At 40.6% G+C, this 23,422-nt stretch overlaps 1 protein-coding gene across 1 annotated transcript in view; it reads right to left on the bottom strand.

Moving 5' to 3' along the window:
* NEB (nebulin) overlaps positions 1 to 17,167 on the bottom strand; it is a 114,010-nt gene extending 96,843 nt beyond the window's left edge. Inside the window, exons 1-20 of the mRNA XM_010002256.1 lie at positions 17,135 to 17,167; positions 12,868 to 12,912; positions 11,398 to 11,598; positions 10,661 to 10,768; positions 9,810 to 9,914; positions 9,388 to 9,492; positions 9,178 to 9,282; positions 8,377 to 8,481; positions 6,737 to 6,841; positions 6,438 to 6,545; positions 5,810 to 5,926; positions 5,041 to 5,142; positions 4,853 to 4,960; positions 4,654 to 4,758; positions 3,876 to 3,974; positions 3,333 to 3,437; positions 3,128 to 3,235; positions 2,191 to 2,502; positions 816 to 1,022; positions 470 to 574 (exon numbers count right to left, since the gene is read on the bottom strand). Coding sequence (XP_010000558.1) covers positions 470 to 574; positions 816 to 1,022; positions 2,191 to 2,502; positions 3,128 to 3,235; positions 3,333 to 3,437; positions 3,876 to 3,974; positions 4,654 to 4,758; positions 4,853 to 4,960; positions 5,041 to 5,142; positions 5,810 to 5,926; positions 6,438 to 6,545; positions 6,737 to 6,841; positions 8,377 to 8,481; positions 9,178 to 9,282; positions 9,388 to 9,492; positions 9,810 to 9,914; positions 10,661 to 10,768; positions 11,398 to 11,598; positions 12,868 to 12,912; positions 17,135 to 17,167 — 2,388 coding nt within the window. The remainder of the gene's footprint in view (positions 1 to 469; positions 575 to 815; positions 1,023 to 2,190; positions 2,503 to 3,127; positions 3,236 to 3,332; positions 3,438 to 3,875; positions 3,975 to 4,653; positions 4,759 to 4,852; positions 4,961 to 5,040; positions 5,143 to 5,809; positions 5,927 to 6,437; positions 6,546 to 6,736; positions 6,842 to 8,376; positions 8,482 to 9,177; positions 9,283 to 9,387; positions 9,493 to 9,809; positions 9,915 to 10,660; positions 10,769 to 11,397; positions 11,599 to 12,867; positions 12,913 to 17,134) is intronic.
* Between the last annotated feature and the right edge of the window lie 6,255 nt (positions 17,168 to 23,422).

Below are 23,422 nucleotides of genomic sequence, written 5' to 3'. Positions count from 1 at the left end.
GTGTTGGGTGGATGCAAGAAGTGATGGAAATCAGGCAGGCTAGTAGCTGAACAGCAGAAAAAGGCATTTCTTCTCACTGGATGAGTTTTCCTTGAAAGCCCAGCAGCAGGAAGCAACCTACAGAGAACCTGTACTGCTTCCCTTTGCAATGTGTTTTATATAAAAGCAGGTGACAGAAGTCTCTAAGCCTACAGGAATTTGAATAGTAAGTTATGCTGGTTTTCTCATTCGGTCTATCCAAGTAGCTTGGCATAAAGCACCAAAACCTTTCTGTTCATGAGTACTCAGACACTTTAAAAATCTGCTTAACAAGCACAAAATTCATTAAGTAAAAGCTTAGCTGAATTCAGACCTTGTGCTTTTCTATATTCAATATCATAGCATGATGAAATAAAAGTGTTGGGTTTTTTTCTATTAAGTAAATGACAAATAAATGTATTATTGAAAGAACTATTAGTTATATGCTCACATCACTCAAATTGTAGGCATTGACCCGGGCTTGGATAAACTGAGGAACATCAGGATCCAGGGTGTATTTGTGTATCACTTTTTCACCTTCTTTCTTATATGCTACCTGCAAGGAAAAATAAACCAACACTTGTTGACAAATAGAAAGTGGGTAATACTAGTGTTAACTAGTAGAGAAAATGTAATAATGCTTAATTCTTACCAACAAATTGCAATGTTGCTATTTTTACAGGTTTTTAAATTTAAAGGTTTTCTAAGATGGAATATCAGGCAGTAACATGCAAATAATAAATATGGCCTAAGAAAATAAAACCACTATATTGCATTAATGATGAAAAATGTCTTACATCACTCAGCTGCTTGGTGTTGTGCTGAGCTAAAACCATTGGCAGGGAATCTGGGATGCTTGTAAACTTGATGGTGTCTGGGTGCTGACGGTATTTCTTCTCATTTAATGCATCTCCAGCCTTTTTAGCTTTTTCAACATCCAGGGAACCCAGAGGACTCCACCCAATACCCTTGAGCCAGCTGTTATACTCCTGCTTGTATGCATTCTGAAGGACAGAAAGCCAACATGAACCAAGATTTTCCCACAGAAATGTGATAATCTCATAGTCTGGCTGGTGTGTTCTGTGTTAGCAAGAAATATTTATAAATTATTGAGGGGAACAAGGGATATTTTTATGCTTCTTGATGATTTCATAAGGAAGAAAATGGACTATTGCATTTTTTGATTCATAATTCATTTCTTATAAACTGCAACATCTCTGCAGTATTTATGAACCTTCCTTTCCTTTCACCCATGTGAAAAATTTCACCAACCTTCAAGGCTCAATAACTCCCAAACTACCACATGGTGACTGTTAAACATGGTTTAATTTGTTCTGTATTTCTGCAGACTCTGTGAGACTTGGCCTTATACAAATGTTCACAGAGCAGAGGCTCAAATTTTGGGTTTCTTCCTATAGTTCCTCCTACAGCACAATATTCAGAATTGACAGAAAAATTCGTCCTACCTACAAAATATCCAGAAGGATATTCCATATAAGCATTAAGACAGGGTTAATGTGCAGTCTGAATGTCAGGATATTATGGGCAGTCTTTTTTAACACCCTTCTGTGTTCTAACTCTGACAGGAGTGACCCTTCATGGGGAACCATACAAGGTCAAACTCCAGAGCAGGCAGAGGTGCAGAGGGCAAGCATGTGTTCCCAGTCAGCCATTTGAAACTCTATCTGTAAGAAGGACTGAGAAGGTCCTAGGAGAGATCTCCTGTGCCACAGACCTCCAGAATATATTTCTAATAACATCAATAGTTACATTTTGTCTACTCCTTCCTAAATGTTAATAATAGTCCAACTACATTATCAAATCTACCTCACGTGAAGACAAAGACAACTTAGAAGAAGTCTTAAATAATAAAACAAAATCATGGTAGTTGCAAAATAAAGTTTCCTGAGGAAATGTGAAAGCAGTTCGTTTGAAGTCAATATTCTAGACATTTCCTCTCCATGGATACACCAACATCAAAATCCTGTTGAATAGAACTCACCTGGAATTTGGGACTTCTAAATGTTACCACCAGCTGCTAAAAGTTCTAACAATCTTTCCCAAGACATAAGAAAAACAGACCATTCACACAGAGTCATGGCAATTCTCATTGCATATAAATTCCTATTTCACTTTTCACAGTGGGTGGAAAATATCCATGAAAATACTTACATCACTCTGAATTTGCATCATGTTCTTTGCAAGCTCAACATCCATGGCATCTGGCAGATAGGTGTAGTTGTGGATCAGGTTTTTGTAGTGGGCATTAGAAGCTACATCCTGAGACTGTTTAGCAGCCTGGATACTGTACATGTCAGGAGGTGTGTGATAGTTAGTCTTGGTCTTCTCATAATCTTTCTTGTACTCACGCTCAGACTGAATCTTGGCTACATTCATGTAGTGAACAAGCTTAGGATCATCTTGCAGGCTTCTGAAACCAACCTGTTTTCCTCTAGCCTTTTCATATGCTTCTTTGTATTTATACTAGAAACAGAAGAAAAAGGGGTTTTATAGTTAACCTGCAAAGGCTACCCTCTGTTTTCTACAAAGAGCATCCCTCACATTTAAGTCCGTGACCAAACACTCCATTCAAACCAGACACATCTCTTTACAATTCATTGCTACCCAAAGCAGCAGTTAGTTTACTTTCAAAGTTGTGTTACCTCACTTGTACTGATCATAAAAGGGAGAGGAGTTGTAAAATACTAAGGCACTTCCATGAGGCCATCCCCAAGAATCTACTCAAAACCCAGTTGTGTTCTAGAATCTTTCATCTCTTTCATAATCAGGCCTACAGAAGGCCTGAGAGAATTCAGGGGTTCACTGCTCATGGAGCTGTCACTACTGACCACCTCCTCATGACAGCAGAGTGCAAGACAGCCTATTTATTTACAGAGAATTACACAATGAAACAGCCTTTCCCCAATGGAATTACACAAATGCATTAGTGAAACACCAGTAACAAAACAACTGTGTTAAACATGTCCACTAACATGCTAAAAAAAAAGCAATAAAGGCATTGTATTTCAGATATCCTTAATAAGCATGACTGCACATGTTTTTTTAGTAAACTCTTTTGGGTGAGTTTCTTTAGGAAGAAGGTACTTACATCACTGGCAGCCTGCCTAGCAGCCTTGGCAGCTTGGATAGGAATAGCATCAAGTTTTAGATCATATCCCTTCAATTTTAATTCTTCCAAGCCAGCTTTGTAATAGTTCTAGAAGAGAAGGTGAATTTTGAATGAACTGCTTCTAGCTCACAGAAACTTCATCTTGTGAGTTGAACCAAGACATCTGGATTCAAAACAAACTTACATCACTAATATTGTAGGCATTCACTTTAGCCTGTATAAACTGGGGCACATCTGGAGGGAGGTGGTACTTGTGAATAATTTCTTCACCTTTGGCTTTGTAGTTTATCTGCAAAGAAATATAAAGAAGGCAATTTAGCAACCCAATGTTTATAGACTGCAAATGCTTAATAACACTGAGTGACACAATCTGAAGATCTCATGTCTCCTCACTCACAAAGGCAGACTCCTGGTCCTTGCCAAGTGAATGGTATAAACTCCAGTAACTTAACTGGTGCAAAGAACACAGTAGGGAATGATGGACATGAACAAAATCACAAACACACACTCTCAAACTTGACATGAACAGCCACTTGAAAAACTAAAAAAAAATAATAATAAAATAGCCCTGATCTTCCACTGGAGCTGAACTGTGAATTCACACAGATGTTTTTGTGCTTATGGGTGCACATTCACCTGCACCCCCATTTCAGGAGTTACCTTCAGCCTGGATGACAATGTGAAGGTGGGCAGAGTGCAGAAACTGATGTGTGCTAAGTGTACTTACATCACTCAGCTGCTTGCTGTTGATCTCTGCTTGCTTCTGTACTGGAGAGTCAGTCACTTGAGTGAATTTGGTTTGATCAGGATGCTTTTTGTAGGTGTGCTGAAGGAAGAGAATAAATAGATTTGCAGAAAATGCATATAAACAGACCTATTTTGTACGACATTGCAATGTAGCATTCCTTGAGACAGCAGCTCTGGCATGGGTGCAGATACAAACACTACCATGCACAGTGCTTCCCAGGTCCCTTTTTAACATAATCAGAGAGGAAATACATTTTAAAAATAACTTCAAGGTATTCATGTAAAATACATTGAACAGGCATATAAATATTAAAATGTGCAGTATACATTATAAGATATTTTACTCATTGTATATACACTTTATTATATTATATACAAATATATATTCTAAATATTTTCCAAGTATTGATAAAATAAATAAAACTAATATTAATCAAGTAACTCAAGTACTTTTAAAGGATTAATGTAAAAATATGTTGACTTAAGCAGGTAAATACTTCATTTTTCTACTATTCCTCTAATTTTATGTTTCTACTTGTTAAAAAAAAAAAAAAGATTGTGCTATATCTGTCTTGATCACTAGATGTCACAAAAGGCTCTAAAATACAGATGAAAATGGTTTTTAAAAGTCACATATGTTGACAAGATCAAATTCAAAATCACTAAAGTTAAGAGGAATCTGTTATTTCTGCATATCTCAGAAGCAGACACTCTGCATGTACTTGACTATTTGATAATCAGAACTGTCCTGTACTTACATCTTTACACTGCTCTAACTTCTTAATAGCTTCATACTCCTGAGTTATGGTCTGAGGGAAGTAGCATTTGGTCTTATCCTCTTCATACTCTGCTTTGTAATTTTTCTAGGAATAAAATCAACATTCAGTGAGAAACCATAACAGAGCTTTCTCTGAAACTCAGGTATGATGGTGAAAACAGAATGGTTGCCACACTTACATCACTCTTCATGGCTTCAACTTTCATGCAGTGTATTTGATGGGGATCCTCAAAGCTGCCCAGATAGTGTCCTAAAATATTCTTCTGATAGGCATCTTTGTATTTCACCTGGAAAAATTATCACAAGTTGATAAGCAGAGTAATCAAGAGTGTGAGCACTGAATGACATCCCATAAACAAAGACATACATCACTAAAATTCTTCAGAGCAGCATCAGTCTGGAACTTGGGTGTGTCACAGTAATTCATTTTGTTTCCTCTTGATTGTTCATAGGCTTCTTTGTATAATTTCTGCAAAAGAAAACACAGTATATAATGTCAGAGAATGAATTGTATTTCACTGCAACTCACAACACATTAAATATGACAAATCTGTGAAATGATTACAAATAAAAGCTTTCCCAGAAGATTGAAAAACAGATGGCACATTTTTTTTCCCCCAATGATATTTCGAAAAACCTTATTTTAATGCCTCTTAGGTTGGTAAGGTAAGGCAGAAAGGTCTGACTAATGTTTTTTTAACTTCTGACAGTGAGAAATATGCCATCTCCATACAGATGAAAAGAGCAAGAAGAGAGAACTTGAGAAAGCCATTACAGTGAGTAACCAGAATAGAATATATGTAAACATGCAAAAGCACCACATATTATATTATCAGCATCAGCTGAAGTTCCTTAGAACAGTAAGGTAAGAACTGTCATCTTGTGTTCAATTTTCCACAGAGACCTAAATGAACAACATAGTAATTTAGCCATCCTCATGACATGTCACAGCTATTGTTACACTCTGCTGTGGGGATATGAGTCCTCATCTCTACTGTTCTGGTTGGTCATATCTCATGACAAATAAAAAACTAAAAATACTAAGAGATCCAAAGGAGAAGCCTTGTGAAGAAATGACAAGTTGGCTTTATTGTACATTACTGAAAATGATCCAGTGGTATTTTGACAATACTTACATCACTCAGTATATTTCCTGCAGCTTTTAGTTGCCTTAGCAGGGGGTTCTCTGTAGCAGGAAGCACGTTATAATCTGCAATGGCTTTGTTCTTTTCATAGTCTGCTCTATATTTTACCTTTCAAAAACATAAAGACAAAAAGGGTTATAAAAAGCAGTATTAAAAGCCAAACAATCACTAAGCTATACAATCTTGAAGTTGAAAATTTCTTTTTAACTCATGATTCCTGATGGCAAAGGACCACGAAAGGCACACAGATGGCAGGAATGCACAGATGATGAGCCAGGAGGTAGGGTCAGAAGACAAGTGGGAGCTCCTCAGCAGGTGTCCCCACCTCCAAGTCCATCCCCACAAACATTGTAAGCAGTTGAGATCTCAGAGTAATCACTCTCTTACAAATGAATGACATAAGGTTGCCTTTGCTGATGCATATACTGTTGCAGAAAATGCAAGAGCCAGAAAAACTCCCTGTTTGGAACAACAGGTGGGCAAGCACAACATCACTAAGAAACACTGAGCAAGGATGAATAAAAATGAAAATACTGAGCTAAAGGCACTAGCTTAAGTTGGTCCTGGTTAACTGGATTGATTTGCTTACCACAAAAACCAGACAGCACACATTACATACCTTGCTGACATTATTCGAAACTCGCTTGTTAGCTTCGTACTCTGGAGTTTCAGTCTGCATAAAGTAGATTTGGTCTTTCATGTTTTCAAAGTCTTCCTGATATTTTCTCTGTTGGGAACAGAGACAAAGAGATAACAACGTGTCAAATGCACTTACATTATAAATCAGCCCATCCACAAAGTAGATTATTAAGGAAAAGAGAAAGATAACAAATAGATCAGGCAAAATTGATCAGTATTTTCCATGTTAACACCAACCAAGGATAAAGCTGTTCCACTTTTTCTGAAGAATTCACTCACCATACTTAGATTTTCTGCATTCATTTTTGCAACTGCAACATCATAGCACGGAGTTTGACTCCACTTGCCTTTGATCTTCTTTTTGTAGTCCTCCTTATAAGCAACCTATAAGGAAATGGAAAAGTAAAATTTAGCCCCCAAGGTACAGTTCTATTTTCACTTGACGGTTTTGGTTTTAAAAGTAATATTTTTTAAGTTCCTTCACATTTTACATCTGCCTTAAAACCACTTCATCTGTTACTGTCAAAAACACCTCGAATATGGTATGGCCTGTATGCAGTTAGTTCCCCTAGAACCTTCTCTGACCAAAAAAATATGGACTAATAGATTGAATAAGTCATCTCTTGTAGAAGAGAGTTATTAATGAGAAAATCTCAGTGTAAGACAGCACTAACATGTTCCTTCAGTTCTCTTTTTCTCACTGGTCACACAATATTAGGGCATAACATTGCCTACTGGTTAAGGCAGAATTGATTGCTATTGCTGCTGAAGCTCATTACAGTAAAACTTCTAAGTATCACCTGTTCAAAGAGACAGTTCCTGTCTGTCTAATAACAAAACACCTTCTATTTTATTTGTTTCAAAGAACTATGATACTGATCCTGCTTTTTACATGTCTACACATCTTGATACCAATCTAGCTTTTAAGCTACGAAAGAATAAGGTTCCAGAAATTTTCTCTAAATTAAATACCAACTTCTTTCACTTTCCAGATGGGTTCACTACAATACTTTCCTAACCAGGAGTGAATACTGAAACTCTCTACTATTAAACAGCAGATAATTTTCAATACATAGCAACAAAATAATGCATGTCCTCTTCATGATAGCTAAATTCTGAACTGAGTTAAAATCCTATTTCTGTCTTACAAGATTGTGACTTAGTTCCAGTTACTCCAGCACAAGCTGGTCTTCCTGTATTTCACTTCACCTCCTGCACACCTCAGCTATGTTTTATTGTAAGTATACCTAAAATTTATTGACTAGGACTGGTGCCAGAGTATCTTTAAATCATGCCACACAGTTGTGGAATTTAATGTTGAATGTTACTTGTTTATTTGGTGGGAAAATCAGGATAAGGCTATCTAAGTTGCTAGACATCACCACTAATTGGGATCCATGAACTTAAGACTGCCTGGGATATGTACTTGTACAATGGTTTGACATGGAAATGAAGCTTTAAAATCTATTCTGTGCAGCTGACCCAGGCAACTTCTCAGCAAAAGGGGGTTATTCCTGGTAAGCAATTAACTTGCTCCAAAACTAGATTTATATTTACATGTAACTGTTTACGTTTAAAAGAACAGCACAGTGGATGTTGTTCACTGTTTTCTCCTGTAAATGCAGAAAGTGTAAAGAAGGAAATGAAAAAAATAAAAATAAATAAATAAAGAGGAAGTAACGTGTGTGTGGTAGAACCAGAAATATTTTGTGAAAACTAAATTCACTGACAAGAATAAAGATGTGCCTTTCACCTGAGGCTGGGCTGGGTTTTCTCTAAGCACTTGAGCAAGAACAGAGATTATTTCCACCAGTGAATATCAAAGGGGTCTTGGCTTTTGCTTAGCCTTTCTTAAAGTACTTTTTTGCCTCTCTAACTGCAGAAGGGAGGTCTCTACAGAAGCACTGCATTCTACTTACATCACTCAGCTGCCTTGTCACTTTCCTGGCTTGTTCCACATCAGGGGGATCTGGCAGAGAAGTGTATTTAGACTTTCTCTCATCGTGCCCTTTTTTATAGACCATCTGAAAACATGAAAGAAATAAACATTTTCAGTAACTGCCAACTTAAGCATCAGCATGTTTACTCTTAAGTCTGCTACCACCACCACTAGTCAAAGTAGTTCTGTCCACAGTATGAACTCTTTCAGCTGATATATTCTGGAGCCCTGCTGAGAAGCCTCTTGATAAGAGACAGGGAAAAAGAATCAGTTCCCTGGGAAAATGTTCAAGTATATTACTCTGTTGGTCCTGATAATATGGATTATTGAACTTCTGGACATCTGTACAATTCACTGAAATCTTAAAGCAAGATCTGAAATCCTTGGTTGAAGAGCTCTATATATCTAAGCATCAGCAAATAACAGCCTCAAGGATTCTTGACTTTTCTTACCACTGTTTTAGAGAGAAAGATTTGTAGACCCATGACAGTGACCTGGGCTTACAGCCAAAGCTGAGAGTTGACTGGGCATTCTGAGAGGTACTTGAGGTCTTCTTACTCATCACCTCAGAAGATCTTTAATAAACTAATTCTTGCATTCTTTCATCATCTCGCATCCAACTGCCAACAGGTTGATACACTGAACCAGCACTACCATCAGAGCTCACTATCAGTGCACACTGATGCATTTTGATTTTCTGCCCCCTTAGAAAGTCCACCATGAAGTCTATCAAGTTACCCTGTAACAGTGACCCAGCTGTCAGTCAGGCTTGGATACTCACATCACTCAGAGTCTTTTGAGCCTGTGCCACCCTTCTGAGCTCTGGACTGTCATTGTATGGATAGAATAGTGATTTGTCTGCTTCCCAGTCTTCAGTATAAAGTTTCTAAAAATCAGAAAAATACCAGAATACTCAATATTAATTCAGCTCTGACTTGGAATGCTTCTTGCACTTCAGCTGCCTAGATCTTTGATGATTTTTTTTCCTTACCTTACTGAACATTGCTGTGTTTTTGATTGCATTCACAAGCTCAGGAGCATCAGGGGGAAGCAAGTACTTGTCCTTATTCTCTTCCCAGTTCTGTTTATATAGTACCTGGAAAGAAAGATCAGCATGTTGGTTACTCTATCATTAGAAAAATATCTACTTTTGGGAATAAACTACCTGCTCTATTTAATTTTTTTTTTTTAAAAAAAGGGGAGTCCCAAACTAGTGACATTGAAGACATCAGTTGGGAACTTTTCAGATCATATTTATACCTGACTTATCAACTTCTCTGCTATTGCTCCCTGTGCTTCTAAACTGTTCTATAAACATCACTTTATTGCCCCGAGCGCAAAACATTATTCCTATGCAGAACCTCATAATCCACTAATGTTCACAGCCCTTCCAGAATGACAGAACTTGCTCACCTTGCTCACTTGCTGTGACACCTTTTTTGCATGTTCTATGTCCTTGGCCTTTTCATCAACATGGCAAATAGTTCTGGCAACTTCACCAGCCATGCGGTATTTAACCTGCATCAATGCACACAAAACATTTATTCTTCCAGCAAAACCTGATGGATTTTTTAAAAGCAGAATATTGACATTTTGACACTTAATATTGTAAATGAAAAACCTGAATTGAGTAAAGCTTTTAGGACTAGTTGTTCCTTAGAAACAAAGCCTACAGAAACAAATCCATGTTGTTCACTAGTTGGGAGATAAATGCAATGAATCCAAGTGAGAGATAGTGCCCTTCTGCACTCACAAAGCTCTTCCACTTCCATACATTGTTCCTGTATAATGAGCTCAAGAGATTCCCCGTGCTATGCAGTGTATCTCAGCTTCACAGCCCATTCCCATGTAAACACTGGCTGCTGTGCCAAAAGTAAGGTAGTCACATCACCATGGCAAACCAGCAGCTTGGGCACAAAACCTCCCTGCTGTGGTTAGATCACAGGGTATGCAGCACATTCCTTGGCAGATTCTGTCAGGAGTGGAGTAGAATGAAATGCACACTCTTCTGCTCAACACCAGTTAGGTGAGGTGACCACCCTCCCAGCTTTGGGGCTTCCCATTCCTAGGGACTCAATTCTTCCTATTTACTGTATGAAGAATTAAGCCTTTCCATGTGGATTTCGGTTTCCCACACTATGAGCTGTATTGTGGAAAGACAGCCTAGAGCTGCTTAAAAGAAAGAGGGGAGGATGAGATATATATGTGTGTGTGTGTGTGTGTGTGTGTGTGTGTGTATTGTTCTTGTGACAGTTGCTACCTACCTCACTGAGCTGGTCTTGCACTTTCTTGATTCTCCGGATTTCTGGGGTATCAATTGTGGAAGCATAAGGCTTTCCTTTCTCTTTTCTAAATTTTTCTTTGTATTTGTTCTGAAATAAAATTATGACAAATCTAATTAAGACACACCTAAGATCTGGCAGAAATGAATGTGGCAACTATTGATTTATTTGCCTGGTTAGTATAGGAATTTGGGGCAGATTATTCCATAATACAAATGAACATTACTCAATTACGTTTGCCGAATGAAGTTGATTTTAGATTTCTTCCATTTCACATAATAAAAAATAAACCCATTTCTAACTTTAACCTGGTTTAGATAACCTTTAATTGAATATATTCTCCTTAAGAGCTTTGTATTGATAAATTTACAGTTATTTGTATCAGTGTCCAAAGATAAGGACAATCTGTGGCAGGAGATGTACGATTTCAAATGGTCCTTTAACAGTGACTTTAATGTACATTATAATTTAGGAACATGGATCTGATAGCATCTACATCTGTGTAGAACAGTCATTTTCCACTTTTCACAACAAAATAGAGTACAGGTCTTCTAGAGTTAAGCAGGAAAGGGGGCAGTGATTGGCTAGTTCAGAGAAACAAATAATACTGACACATATGAAGTCCAGGAGAAAAACTAGTTTGAAAGGTTACACTAACACGTATTAAATATTTTTAAAGTTGGTGTTTCTCAAGGAGTAAAAGGCATGGGACAATTTACCTCACTGAACAGATCCTTCATTTTATTACTATGTTCCAGATAAGGTGTCAAGAACTTCGACGGGTCCACTTTTGTCCGTATTGTCCTCTTTCTGACTGGGGTTGCTCCATCCTCAGCAGGTTTTTCATGCTCAACAGTATATGTGGTGGTTCTAGGACCTGTGAAGTCTTGACTAACTGTCTCAGTGATCTCAGTGATTACCTGGGAATAGAGAAAGAAATAATTGTTTGCTTTGTAACTAAATAGATCTTCATTTTACAGTGAGCTTTTTTTCTCCTCCCCTATCTAGTAAAAGGACAAGCACCTGCAGGGCAGAAAAATCAGTGGCACTTCTCCTATGAAACATCACCCAGATGGAAGAGTGGGGTCCCTGTTCCCTGTATTCTACACATGTAACTTCCCCTGGCATCAGAGAGGTTCTCAGGTGGGACCACCAGATCTAATACCAAACTACAGAAATGTTCCCAGTGCTGAAGTTGTGTTGAAGACACAAGTCACACAGCCAGGGCTCCTCATGATGTCACTGAAAGTTGTGAAAGGCTGAAGGTGCACAGAAGCATTCAAAAAAATGATGGAAAAAAGGAAGGCAACAGACACAGCAGAGAGACAAGACCAAGTCTTTGGGATCCTGCAATAAGGAGATGATGCACCAGCTGGCTGAACAAATACTTAGAATCCACCTTTTCTAGTACACTCCATTTTCTCATAGCCAGATTACAATCATGGCAAAGATATGGCTGAGACACTTGTATAATCAATGGAGGAAGCATCCACTGCAAATAAGCCCTTAATTAATGTAAATTGTTTACTTACTTGTTTATCAACATATCTATGCTGTAAAAAATCATCTTAATAGCAAGATTCTAATTAAAACTATCTTAAAATAATCATTACAACTTCAAAGTGTGCTCCACCTGAATAATTCATAGAATCATATAATATGCTGAGTTGGAAGGGACTCACCAGGATCACTGAGCCCAATTCCTGTCCCTGTCCAGGGCACCCCAAGAATCACACCATGTCCCTCAAAGCATCTCAAGTAGATTTCAAAACCCAACCAAACAAAACCATCTTTAAAAAAGAGTGCATGGAGCTCAGATTTCTGATAGCTATTTGCATTACTGTGAGACAGACCAGAAAATGAACCAAGCATTAAACCAAGAAGTATACAAAACTCGAACTACAAAAAGTTTTGTTTCCTATGTGAACATTCCCTGCATTCCTTTTTTTTCATTAGCTACTTCAGCACCAACACGAGTGTCTCTCTTACAACACTTTTCAAGTATTCAAGTGTTTGTCTAAGTTTCAGCACTGAAATCCCTGGAGAGCACCTGTCTGTGTGAACACTGGGAAAAGCACTACCTGCTGCTGGGTTTCCCACAAAGCAGTGAAGATATGTGCTTTTATTAATGCATGATGCAGGAATTAGATGCACGTAAACACCACGAGCAACATCCCAGGGACCTTTACCTCATGTGGTTCACCCTCCTCAATAACTGTTTCTTCTATGTAGTACTAAAAAAGAGAGAGAGAAAAAAAAAATCATTGTTAGGCCAGATCACACAGAACAGCAAATTGTAGCCTCTCTTAAGTGTTTTTAAAACACAATTCTGAAGAAATAGGACTTCTAGTTCATAAGTACCTATTTACATTTACATGCTTGGTAATTACAGAGTCACAGAATCTTGATTTTGAACATCTGTTAATTTTCTGCATTAATGATTGGATTTCTTTCCATATAGTTCTCAATCATGCAAGGAGTTAATGAAGGATCATTATTTAATTTTACCCACAAAAGTGAAGACAATGATGACCAACCTAAAGGAAACAATCAGCATTTTTTTAAAAGTGGGATATTTTCAAGTGGTTGGTAGTACACTGAGAGGACTATAGTAGGTTTCTCTCTCTAAGGTTTCCCTCAGAGTTTTTCCTACCTATAGATCCCTGAAGGACACCAGTAATGATGGGCTAACATCTGGACTTTGCAGTACTGATCACTGGTCTCCCCTTGTTCATAGCAGCAGTGAAGTATTGACAATAAGCAGTGCGTTTGATCAGCCATTATTTGCTCTTGATAAACCAATTTTCACAATCCTCATGACCTTCATGACTTTAGAAACAGGTTCTGAAAGGATTTGTTCCATAAGTGTCTCAAGGACTGAAGCAAGGTTGACCAGCCTGTAGCTCCCTGGATCTTCTTTCTTGCCTTTCTTGAAGACGGATATGACATCTGACTTTTTCTAGTCAGGAGCTCCCTGTTCATTCTAACCAGCATTCTGCTGTGTTTGACTTCTGCACATCAGACTGAACCATTGGTGTGCTCTGAGGAGATTGTTCTTGGGGATCACCCAGAATCCCTGAGCACCTCTGACCTCCTTTCTCATGGGATCTTCCCAAGGAGGAACAGACCCAAATCTGCTCTCCAGAACTCTGTGATTGTAACTCTGTTTATCTTACTCACTCCTCAACTCAACAGTCTCGTAGTTGCTGCAGTCATGGCTGCCATTGACCTTTACATCTTCCACCAGTTCTTTCTTGTTTAAGAGAAGCATCTGCAGCAGAGGATCTCTCCTGGTTACTTCATCAATAGATGGCATGAAGAAATTTGCCTTCAATAGTCTCCAGAAACCTCCTAGGTCATTTGTTCCCAGCCATAGGCCCTTCCAGCAGAATCTGAGGTTGTTGAAGCCATCAATGAGCACAAGGACTGTGCATCCTCCTGCTGCTTAAAGAAGCTTCCAGAGTGCTACATCTACTCTGAAGTGGCAGACTGGGAGGTGGAGCATAAACCTTCCTGCTGTTGTTGGAAACCAACTTCCTCATGGGGAAGGGGCTGGAGCACAAGTGTGAGCAGGAGCAGCTGAGGGAGCTGGGGGTGTCCAGCCTGGAGACAAGGAGCTGAGGGGAGACCTGCTGGCTCTGCAGCTGCTGAGAGGAGGTTGGAGCCAGGGGGGTCGGGCTCTGCTCCCCAGGAACAAGGAGTGGGACAAGGAAATGGCCTCAGGTTGTGCCAGGGAAGGTGGAGGTTGGATCTTGGGAATAATTTCTTCATGGAAAGGGCTGTCAGGCCCAGGCTGCCCAGGGCAGGGGGGCAGTCCCCATCCCTGAAGGGGTTTCCAAGCCCTGCAGATGCGGAGCCTGCTGGAGGGGCAGCAAGGCCCACGTCCCTGCCTGCAGAGCCTCCTGGACACTGCTCCCTGGCCAGCAGCTCTCTGTTCCTCACAGGGCTGGAGCCGGGGGTGCCTGAGGCAGCTCTGGGCAGAGCCCCTGGGCCCCTCTGAGGAGCCTGGGCACACAGCGAGCGCTGAGCACCCCTCTCCTGCGTGGCTGGGCACAGCTCTGCTCCCCTGGCAACCTGGGGCGCCGGGAGACGGGCCAGAGGAGATGGTGCGAGGGCTGGAGCAGCTCTGGGGGCAGGCTGGGAGAGCTGGGGTGTTCAGCCTGGAGAAGAGAAGGCTCCAGGGAGACCTTAGAGCACCTTCCAGTGCCTGAAGGGGCTCCAGGAAAGCTGGGGAGGGGCTTGGGACAAGGGCAGGGAGGGAGAGGACAAGGGGGAATGAATGAAAACTGGAAGAGGGAGATTTAAGTGAGACATGAGGAGGAAATTCTGTGCTGTGAGGGTGGTGAGAGCCTGGCCCAGGCTGGCCAGGGAAGCTGTGGCTGCCCCATCCCTGGCAGTGTTGAAGGGCAGGTTGGATGGGGCTTGGAGCAGCCTGGGCTGGTGGGAGGTGTCCCTGCCCATGCAGGGGTTGGGACTGGATGAGCTTTAAGTTCCTCCCAACCCACCCCGGCTGCGGGTGAAATGGCCGCCGGGCGATGGCGCTGCCATGAAAGATGTTGCTCAGGCCGTTTATACCAAACAGAGGGTATTTTACTCAAAAAGGTGCCTCGCTTGGCACTGAATTCCAAAAAAAAAGGAGAAAATACAACGTGCGATTTTTATCTTTGAAAGCCTCCTCAGCAGTGATTTCCTCAGGGTCAGACGCTCAGGCCGCGGGGACAGAAATCCCTCTGCACCAGGCCCTGAACAAGTTCTGGATACAACTTAAGCCCCTTTCCCAATCTTGCTCCTCAAAGTTAGGTTCACATCTCACGTTGGGCTGTTCTGGGGCACTTTCTGCTCACCGGCCCTATAAGGTGTCTGACCCACCTTCCATAAAGCCTTGACTAACTCAGCAGCAAAGATTTAGGTCATTAACTGTGTGTAGGGGTTTTCTTTTTGCACATCTCAAGTGTCCCACACAGGCTACTAACTGTAGAGAAAGAGTAAAATACGATCTTGAAATCCTTGGTGTTTTCTCAGCCACTCGTTACTCAGCAATAATTTCCCACTCTTTCAGAAGATGAGTGTCTGACAGAATTCTTACAGCTTTATAATTAGTGATTCATACAGAAGTGGAATGCTAGTTATGAAAATTCTAAAAAGGCTTAAGCTGGTTTAAAACTGTAGCAGATCCTATTTTTTCCTGTTTTGTTTAACCTCTCAGTGTGAATATCTCAAGGGAAGCTGTGAAAGCAGCAGCATCTTGGTCTGTCCTTGGGATGTGGTTACAGGAAGTGAAAATTAAAAGCAAAGAATGAAACAGAGACATATGGGCAAAAAAGCCCAATGTAGCAAAATTCCATCAGCAACAAATAAACATTGACAGCAAATAAATATACATTTTGTTTTCCAAGAGCATGTAGTCCTCAAGAAGTGCTAGAGGCAACTAGGAGTAACATGGCAATAGGAAACAGTGAAGAACTGGTGTCTGTTTAATTTGGTGATGCACTGTCTTTGAAATGAAAACAAACTTTGTGAAAGGTAGCACTTACTTTCCAAAACACATGTAACCAATTCAAGTGAAATCTACAAAGCCAGCAGCCAGGACTAGGTGCTACAAGACTGCCTGAAACCAACAGCCCATTGAACACAGTGTGGAGATAAAGAGTTGTGGGGAGTCTACGTTTGTACTGTCTCCTTCTCCTCCTCAAACACTGAGAAGTGTGCTTATATATTGCACTTCTATATTGCAGAATGCATTATTTAACTTCAGAATAGCAGTAATGCAAGAGGTAAGACCACACTGCTCATTGCCCTCATACCCAGTTTCAATAGCAAAGTCATGGTCGAGCCCCATTGAAATAATAATAATAATAATATCAAACTGTAGGTTTTCCAGTTCCTGGGGATTCTGTTCATCCAATTGCTGAGACTACATAATTAGGCATATAACTGTAAGGTTAAATGACCTGTCAGCAAATTAATCTTTGATGCAGCTCCACGGACATCTACAGCTCTAGATCTGGCCCCGTCTCTGCAGCTTCTGAGGGTAAATTGGTTCACAGTGCCTTGGTGGCACAAAACTGCTGCATTTCTGAGTTGCAGTGGGCACAGGGGCGAGGCTGGAAAGTGGCTTCCAAAGCCCTCCTCTCTAGCACGGATTGGATGTCAGAGGGCAAGCCAGGAAGGAAAAGAGATGGCCCACTGCATCTATAATTATGCAGAAGAGTAATCACAAAGCCTTGCGAAGGGGGCGTGGGGTGGTTACAATCCCTGCTTAAACACAGAAACTATTATAGGAACCAGGGAGACTTTTGTTGTTGTTGATTTAATAGATATCTAATCAAACCCTAATTTGCAGAGAGCAAACAGCAAGCAACCACTGATGCTGACGAGCAAAACTCATTAAAGTGATTAATATACTCATTCACAAGGCAGGAAACAAGTCTTTCTACTCTCAGGTTTTCCTCTTACCTCCACAACTTCCTCATATTCTTCTTCCTCCATTTTGAGGGTATTCTTCTGCCTCTCCCCTGCTCACTGGTCATGCAGCAGATGAAAGTGTGAAAGTACAGTATTAGCTCAAGACTGAAAGTACCATGAAAACCTACTAAATAAGTTCCTAGAGCACCTGGCTTCTGCTAGTAACTAGTCAGATTATGACCAGGTTGTTGGCTAATCAGTGAAAGAACCTGAAAAAACAGAGAGAACTACAGCTGGGATCAGGCACTACTTTGTTTCTGACTACTATGGGAAAGCATTGCATTAAGTTTCATTTTTTAAATTAAAACAAGATTGAAGAACTTTCTCGGTGTTTCTATACTATTTCATTACATTATTCAAGCTCCTGGTATAATGGGAGCTGTATCTGTATTATTCTGCTGTATTCATTCATCAGTAATAAAACACAGAAAGTATGAAAAGTTTGTAAATATTTTTTGAATGGCCTCATGTTAATGAGGCAATTCTTGTATTCCCAGTATTCACCTACATAGATGCTGTGGGATTTATGTAATTTTTTTAAGCTCTTGTGGCTTTTTTGTTTTCCTCTCTATTTCTTCAGACCTGGAAAATATGAAAATCCACAAGGCTGGCTGGGTTACAAAGTACAGATTATTGTCAAAACCTTTAAATGAATTAATTAGCACAGTGATTTTGCTATGAGGCAAAGCCACAATTTTCCACCAGAGACTGCAGCCTTGTTGCTAATGTTGGTAGGGGATGAGGCTTTGGAACAGCTGCTCTTGAGTCCAAAGATATTTGCCATGTAAGCTAATACTGCCAAATGACAGGGTGGTTTTGTTTAGCTGGCTACCCTGCAATTCCTTCTGAGGCAAGTGAAGTCTAGTAATGCAGGTTAAATATAGGAACAGCCAATACTGTCCCTTTTTAGTTCCAATGGGTTGAAAAAAATTTAAATAAAAATTAAAAATAAAAATTAATTTGTTAAAGCAGAATGTTAACTATTACAATAAAGAAGAACTCAATTAATAAACTGCATGTTGTGTGGAAAAATGAGGCCAATGAATAAACCCAAGAAGGAAGAATTGCATGTAAGGACAATTCTATGCAAACTGTCACTACTGAAACCTTCAGTTACTCCTCCAAAACTGTTCCAGGCCCTTTCCTCTTTATTGAAGTTTGCAGCTCATCATCATCCAGCCAGAAAATCTGCCTTCCACGGGCAAGGCACAACAACTGCTCCCAGAAAAACTACAGAACCAGGATACAGCTCAAGATCCCACTCCAAGGAAAAGAAGTCAGATGCAATTAAAATGGTCTTACCAGCAACATCTAGCAAATATCCTTAGGAGCAAAGCCTCTCCAGTCTTCCCTCCTGAGCAGCACAGGGCAAGAGAGCCTGGGGCATCAGCTCCTCGTTACGTATGTGGCCAAGGCAGCCAATCTGGCTCCTGCCTGCTCGAGTTTCAGCCCTAAATATACTCGGTGACCCCGGGGGGAGGCCACCTGTTCCCAGCGACGTGAAGGAAAAGGGAGCCGGGCACTTCTGGGCTCCCCAGGAAACCCAAAACACACCACAGCTTGACTGAGCTTCACCAGGTCTCTGCTGAAAAGGGATCCCTAGGTGAATCCCAAGGGAGCGACCAAGTGGGAAAAAACAGGCACATGTTCTCCTTTCAGAGCTGCTGCTGATGATAATAATAATAATAATGGGTTTGAATTGACAGAGACAATTTCATTCCTATATGGTACCTGAGTCAAAACTGCCCAAATCCAAGAATCTCTAAACTTCAGAGAATGGAGAGAGGAGTCTGGACTGCAAACTAAATTTTCAGTGTGAGTCTCTCTTTGATTTCATCCCTTAAGCACTACCTGAAGTGCTTTATCAGTTTACCTTGATGCAAATCAGTTGTCAATAGTTTCATCACTTCTAATGAAATGCTGAACACATGGACCTGGGAACATGTAAAAACTGACAAAAACTTGCAGGGAACCAGATGAACAGCCAATATGCCTGGTGAAGTGAGACCAAGAATACAGCATAAAGAGATGGAAGCATCAGGGGAGCATTTCTAATGCACGGAGAATTTTGGAAGGTCAGGAATGAGATGATGTGTGAATCATGGTGATGATAACAGCAGTGACCTCTTAGGTCATGAGTTGACTAGACCTGATAGGATTGGCTTGAATTCTTCAAGGACGTGCATTCAAAACTCAGTATTAGGGATGGTCTCTTTTCATATACCATATCACATCATTTGATCAGTTGATCAAGGAGCTCTTGAGAGACACCTTCTTGTTCCTTAACTCCTTCCAGAAGTTAGTATTTGCAACCAGATGAAATATCATATCTCGTTCAGTACTGCCAAGTATTTTATAGCCTGCACTGAGCTGTAGCTCATTCCCTCCCTCCTTTAGACAAGCTATATGCTTTCAATCACTTCACATTTTGCTTCACTAGGCAATCCTTCCCCTCTTCATCTTATTTTTGTTTACTTAAGAGTCCTTCAGTGTCTTAACATCTTTTGAAGATGTCCAGAAATGAATATAGCACGTTGATGGAGCAATGTCAGCTCAACCTTCTGCTCCCTGACCCAGATCCTGTGTGTGTGCATTCCAGAAATAATGCAGAGTAATTTTCTTCCAAAGTGCTGCTTTGCAGTTGATGAGGTGCACATTGTGACATCTATGTAATTGATGACAAACATTTACGTAGCAAAGGGCCAATTTTAAAGTTGTTTTTTAAATAAGTATCTAAATCATTATTGTTTCCAACTCAAATCTCTGTTGATGCCCAAATTAGCACCATGGTTGGTGACTCACCCTCCCCCTTCTTGGTTCTTTTCTACAAGTCTGGGTTCCTGGCCTCTTTTCCAGACTTACCACTTGTACTTTACATTGCAGTTCCCATGCAAGGCATGTCCTCATAGTCACTGCTACAATATTGGGTATTATTATGCCTCATTCCAATCACCTGGTTTAGATCAGGTTTGTATTCCTCTCTCCTGATGGTTATCCTGATAAAATTAGCCAGCATTTTCCAATGGGATGCAATTTTCTGTGCAATACTCTTGCAAGTTCCTGCAAACAGTCTCTCCCACAGCAATATACTCTCCAACTCCCAGCTTACTAGAACATCACCTTCAGGTTCCTGCACAGTGCTGCTCAACAGCTCTTATTGAGAAAGACACTAAATGAGGCCAAAATGACCTGCAGGATGCAAGTTCCACTCCTGCTGCTGAAATGCAGCTGCCTTTGGTGTGAAACATGGCAGATCTTTAGCAGCAGGCAGGCCAGGGCTTGAAAGGAAGCATGGAATCATCCATCAGAATTACAGAAGAGGTTACAGAACCAAAATTGTTAGTGCTGGAAAGAACATAAGATTTGTTTTCTGGCACCAGAACATGGAGAGAGGAGGAGAGAGCTCTTAGGCCACCTGCAGCCACCAGCAAACCTTTCAATCCTTACCTTTGCTTCTTTGCTCCTTCATCTCCAGATCTCAGGACACAACTCTCATAAAACTATCCCTACTGGCTTCATTTTTGTTGAAAAATTAAAAAGACCCACTATGTTTTCTGTGATTTCTGGTCACATCTGGCTTTTATTGGTGAAAATTTAGAGTTCACTTGCTGAAGTGCCTTTATCCACATACAACACAGACCAATACAAGGATCTCTCCACACCTGCCTATATATATATATAAGTTGTTATTTATATATTTATATATAATACCTGAAGAGATGCACACGTATCTTCACATACATCTATACTTTGGTCTTCACTGTTGAAATAAACTACTATGCTCATTGTTATGTTTTATATCATTCACTTCTCAGGACATTTAATATTCATATTGAAACCCCAGGAGTTACTGGATGCTGAAGTAGAACATGCATGAGGTTCATAGAATCCTAATGGTTCATACTCCTTTAATATTGTCTGAACTGCTTTATTGTGAAAATTAGTGTCTGTGACCTGGATTTCAAGTCACTGCTGGAATATTCTGAGAACGTCAGCTGGACTCTCTGGGGGACAAATGATTCAAAGACGTGAGGACAATTCTGCTGTAGGTGACAGTCTGGCAGCTCTGGTGCAGGTTAGCACCTCAGAGCAGGATGGTTTAGCCACAGTACATCAATGAGCATCTGCTCTGCAGCTTGGAACCAAGCAGGCTGGATGGTGCAGGATGACTAAGGCAGAGGAAGAGGCTGTTTTGCATTTAAATGGCCCGAAATTTTAAAGCAGAAAATATTTTCTAGTTAGTCCTTAACTTTTTTTAACTATGAAGTCCCACCAGTCCTACTTATCAAACAGCAACCTCTTGGGGCAGGAGGAAAGGAAATAACAGGGATTTCTTTAGAAGGCATATAATACAAGAGCCATGAAGCAGGTGCTCACTCTCCTAACCCACCCAGCATTCACATACAACAACTCACTGATTGTTTTTTTTTCAGTAACTCCATTTCATTTGTTTTGGCTGCCAGCCTTCCAGCTATGATAAACAGCAAGCTAATCCTGGAGCCAGATCCACACAGAGGATCAGTCTGTTAGCCCCATGGGGCAGCCACACTGTGACCCCCTCACCCCCACAGAACTCTTAGAGAAATCCTGGTGATTTCTGTGACCTCCCTGCTGGTCCGTGACATCTGTGAACTGTCTTGATCTTTCAGTCCCTTGTACTTCTTTCACAGTGCATCACTCTCTCCATCCCAAGGTAAAGTTTGGGAGCATTTTAATCAGCCAAAGCCAGATTGCTCATCAAGAAACCCAGGCAGCACATTTCACTGAGCTGCAAGCCTGCAATTACTTCCTGGTGAAAATGACTTAAAGACTCAAGAGACTTTTTATCCATCCTTGCCTCCCTTTGGCTGAATATCACACAGGCTTCTCTGTGTCTTGCCCTTTGCATGGATAAACTGACTGACATCATGGGCACTATATTTAACCTCCTGAGGTAATCAGTAGACCATCCAGACTTAACAAGCATTGTATCATTGAAAAAGGACATATTTTAATACGTATTTGTGTCATTGTGTCTATTTTTAAACTGCCATTATTAAGTTGCTTCTCATTCTTTTTGCCATTCTTTCCTGCCTACCAGATTTTGCACAGAAAAACTGGGGGGGGGGGGGAAATTAAATTTTGTACTCTGGCATTTACAAGGCTCTCACCTAAGCTAATCATGTGTCCCAGATTTACTTTTAGAGCCCAGCCTCCTTCAAAAATCCAAAAATGCACTGAAGTCTGCAAGATGTGAAGTGTGTGTTGCTTCTGATATACAGTCTGCAGACAGAAAAATGCTGCAACAGTCCAATCAAGAAGCCTTTAAACCTGAAAGCCATTTAGTGTGAGAGGAAAGCACTATCTGAAGAGTACAACAGAAACTTCAAAGCACCAAAAATGATTTAATTCTTTTTAGATAAGCTGTTACCAGGCTCTGTCAGGAGGCCCATGAGTTCTATTTGTGTTTGCACTCCAGGGATCCCACCGATAGAGGAAACAGGTGTAGGAAAAGCAAGTCAGAGAAACTCCACTAATAACGAAGAAGGGAGTGACAAGGGGAGGTAGGTGTTTCTCCCACTTTGTTCTCACAAGGATTTCCTGTTATCTGGTATTTACTGTACCTTCCCAAGAGGTGGGAGAGAGTCCTCTAAGGGTGGGGAATGAACCACGACCTGTTCCACATTGCAGTAATCACACCAGGATGGTGCCAGAACAACTTAAAGCCATGAATGCGTGCATGAAGGTGGTAGTAGACCATTATCTTCCATTTTTACCCCAAAAAACACTTACCAGATTGAGACTCTGCCCAGGCTTGGCTACATGTGGTTTCTAGCTCCCCAGTGGATTTGATGATGAAGTCAGGTGCCAAGGTACTAACTGATACCAGGACTGAAATAGCTAAGGGGGATTCTCCCAATTTAAAGGGGAACCTCAGTGGGTTTGTTAACATCCAAGGAAACTGTTTTCAGGAACTGGGTACTGAATCCATGTCACCTCAGCTGGGGGTGTAGAGTTGTTTGAGCAAAGACCTGCACTGTGAGTTCACACCAGACACCTCTGCAGTCTCTGTGACTGCTGTGCAGTCTTGTGACTAAGGCAGGGTTTTAAGGGTACAAGCAAAGGAGAAGACACTAAGTGTAATTTTCTCACTATTTGCCTAATTTTTTCCCTACTCATGACCGTGCAGAAACAGTGGAATATCCTTCTAGAAGTATGCAAAATCCACAGCACAAGAACTTCAGCTGAATGATCATGGAAACAAAAAGCTTACACAAGTAAGTGGATCCTGTGCATTTC

This window comes from Chaetura pelagica, unplaced genomic scaffold (assembly GCF_000747805.2).
Source record: "Chaetura pelagica isolate M959 unplaced genomic scaffold, ChaPel_1.0 scaffold677, whole genome shotgun sequence".
Taxonomy (NCBI): domain Eukaryota; kingdom Metazoa; phylum Chordata; class Aves; order Apodiformes; family Apodidae; genus Chaetura; species Chaetura pelagica.
The sequence above is the reverse complement of the archived record's forward strand: the minus strand, read 5'-3'. Positions and strand labels throughout refer to the sequence as shown.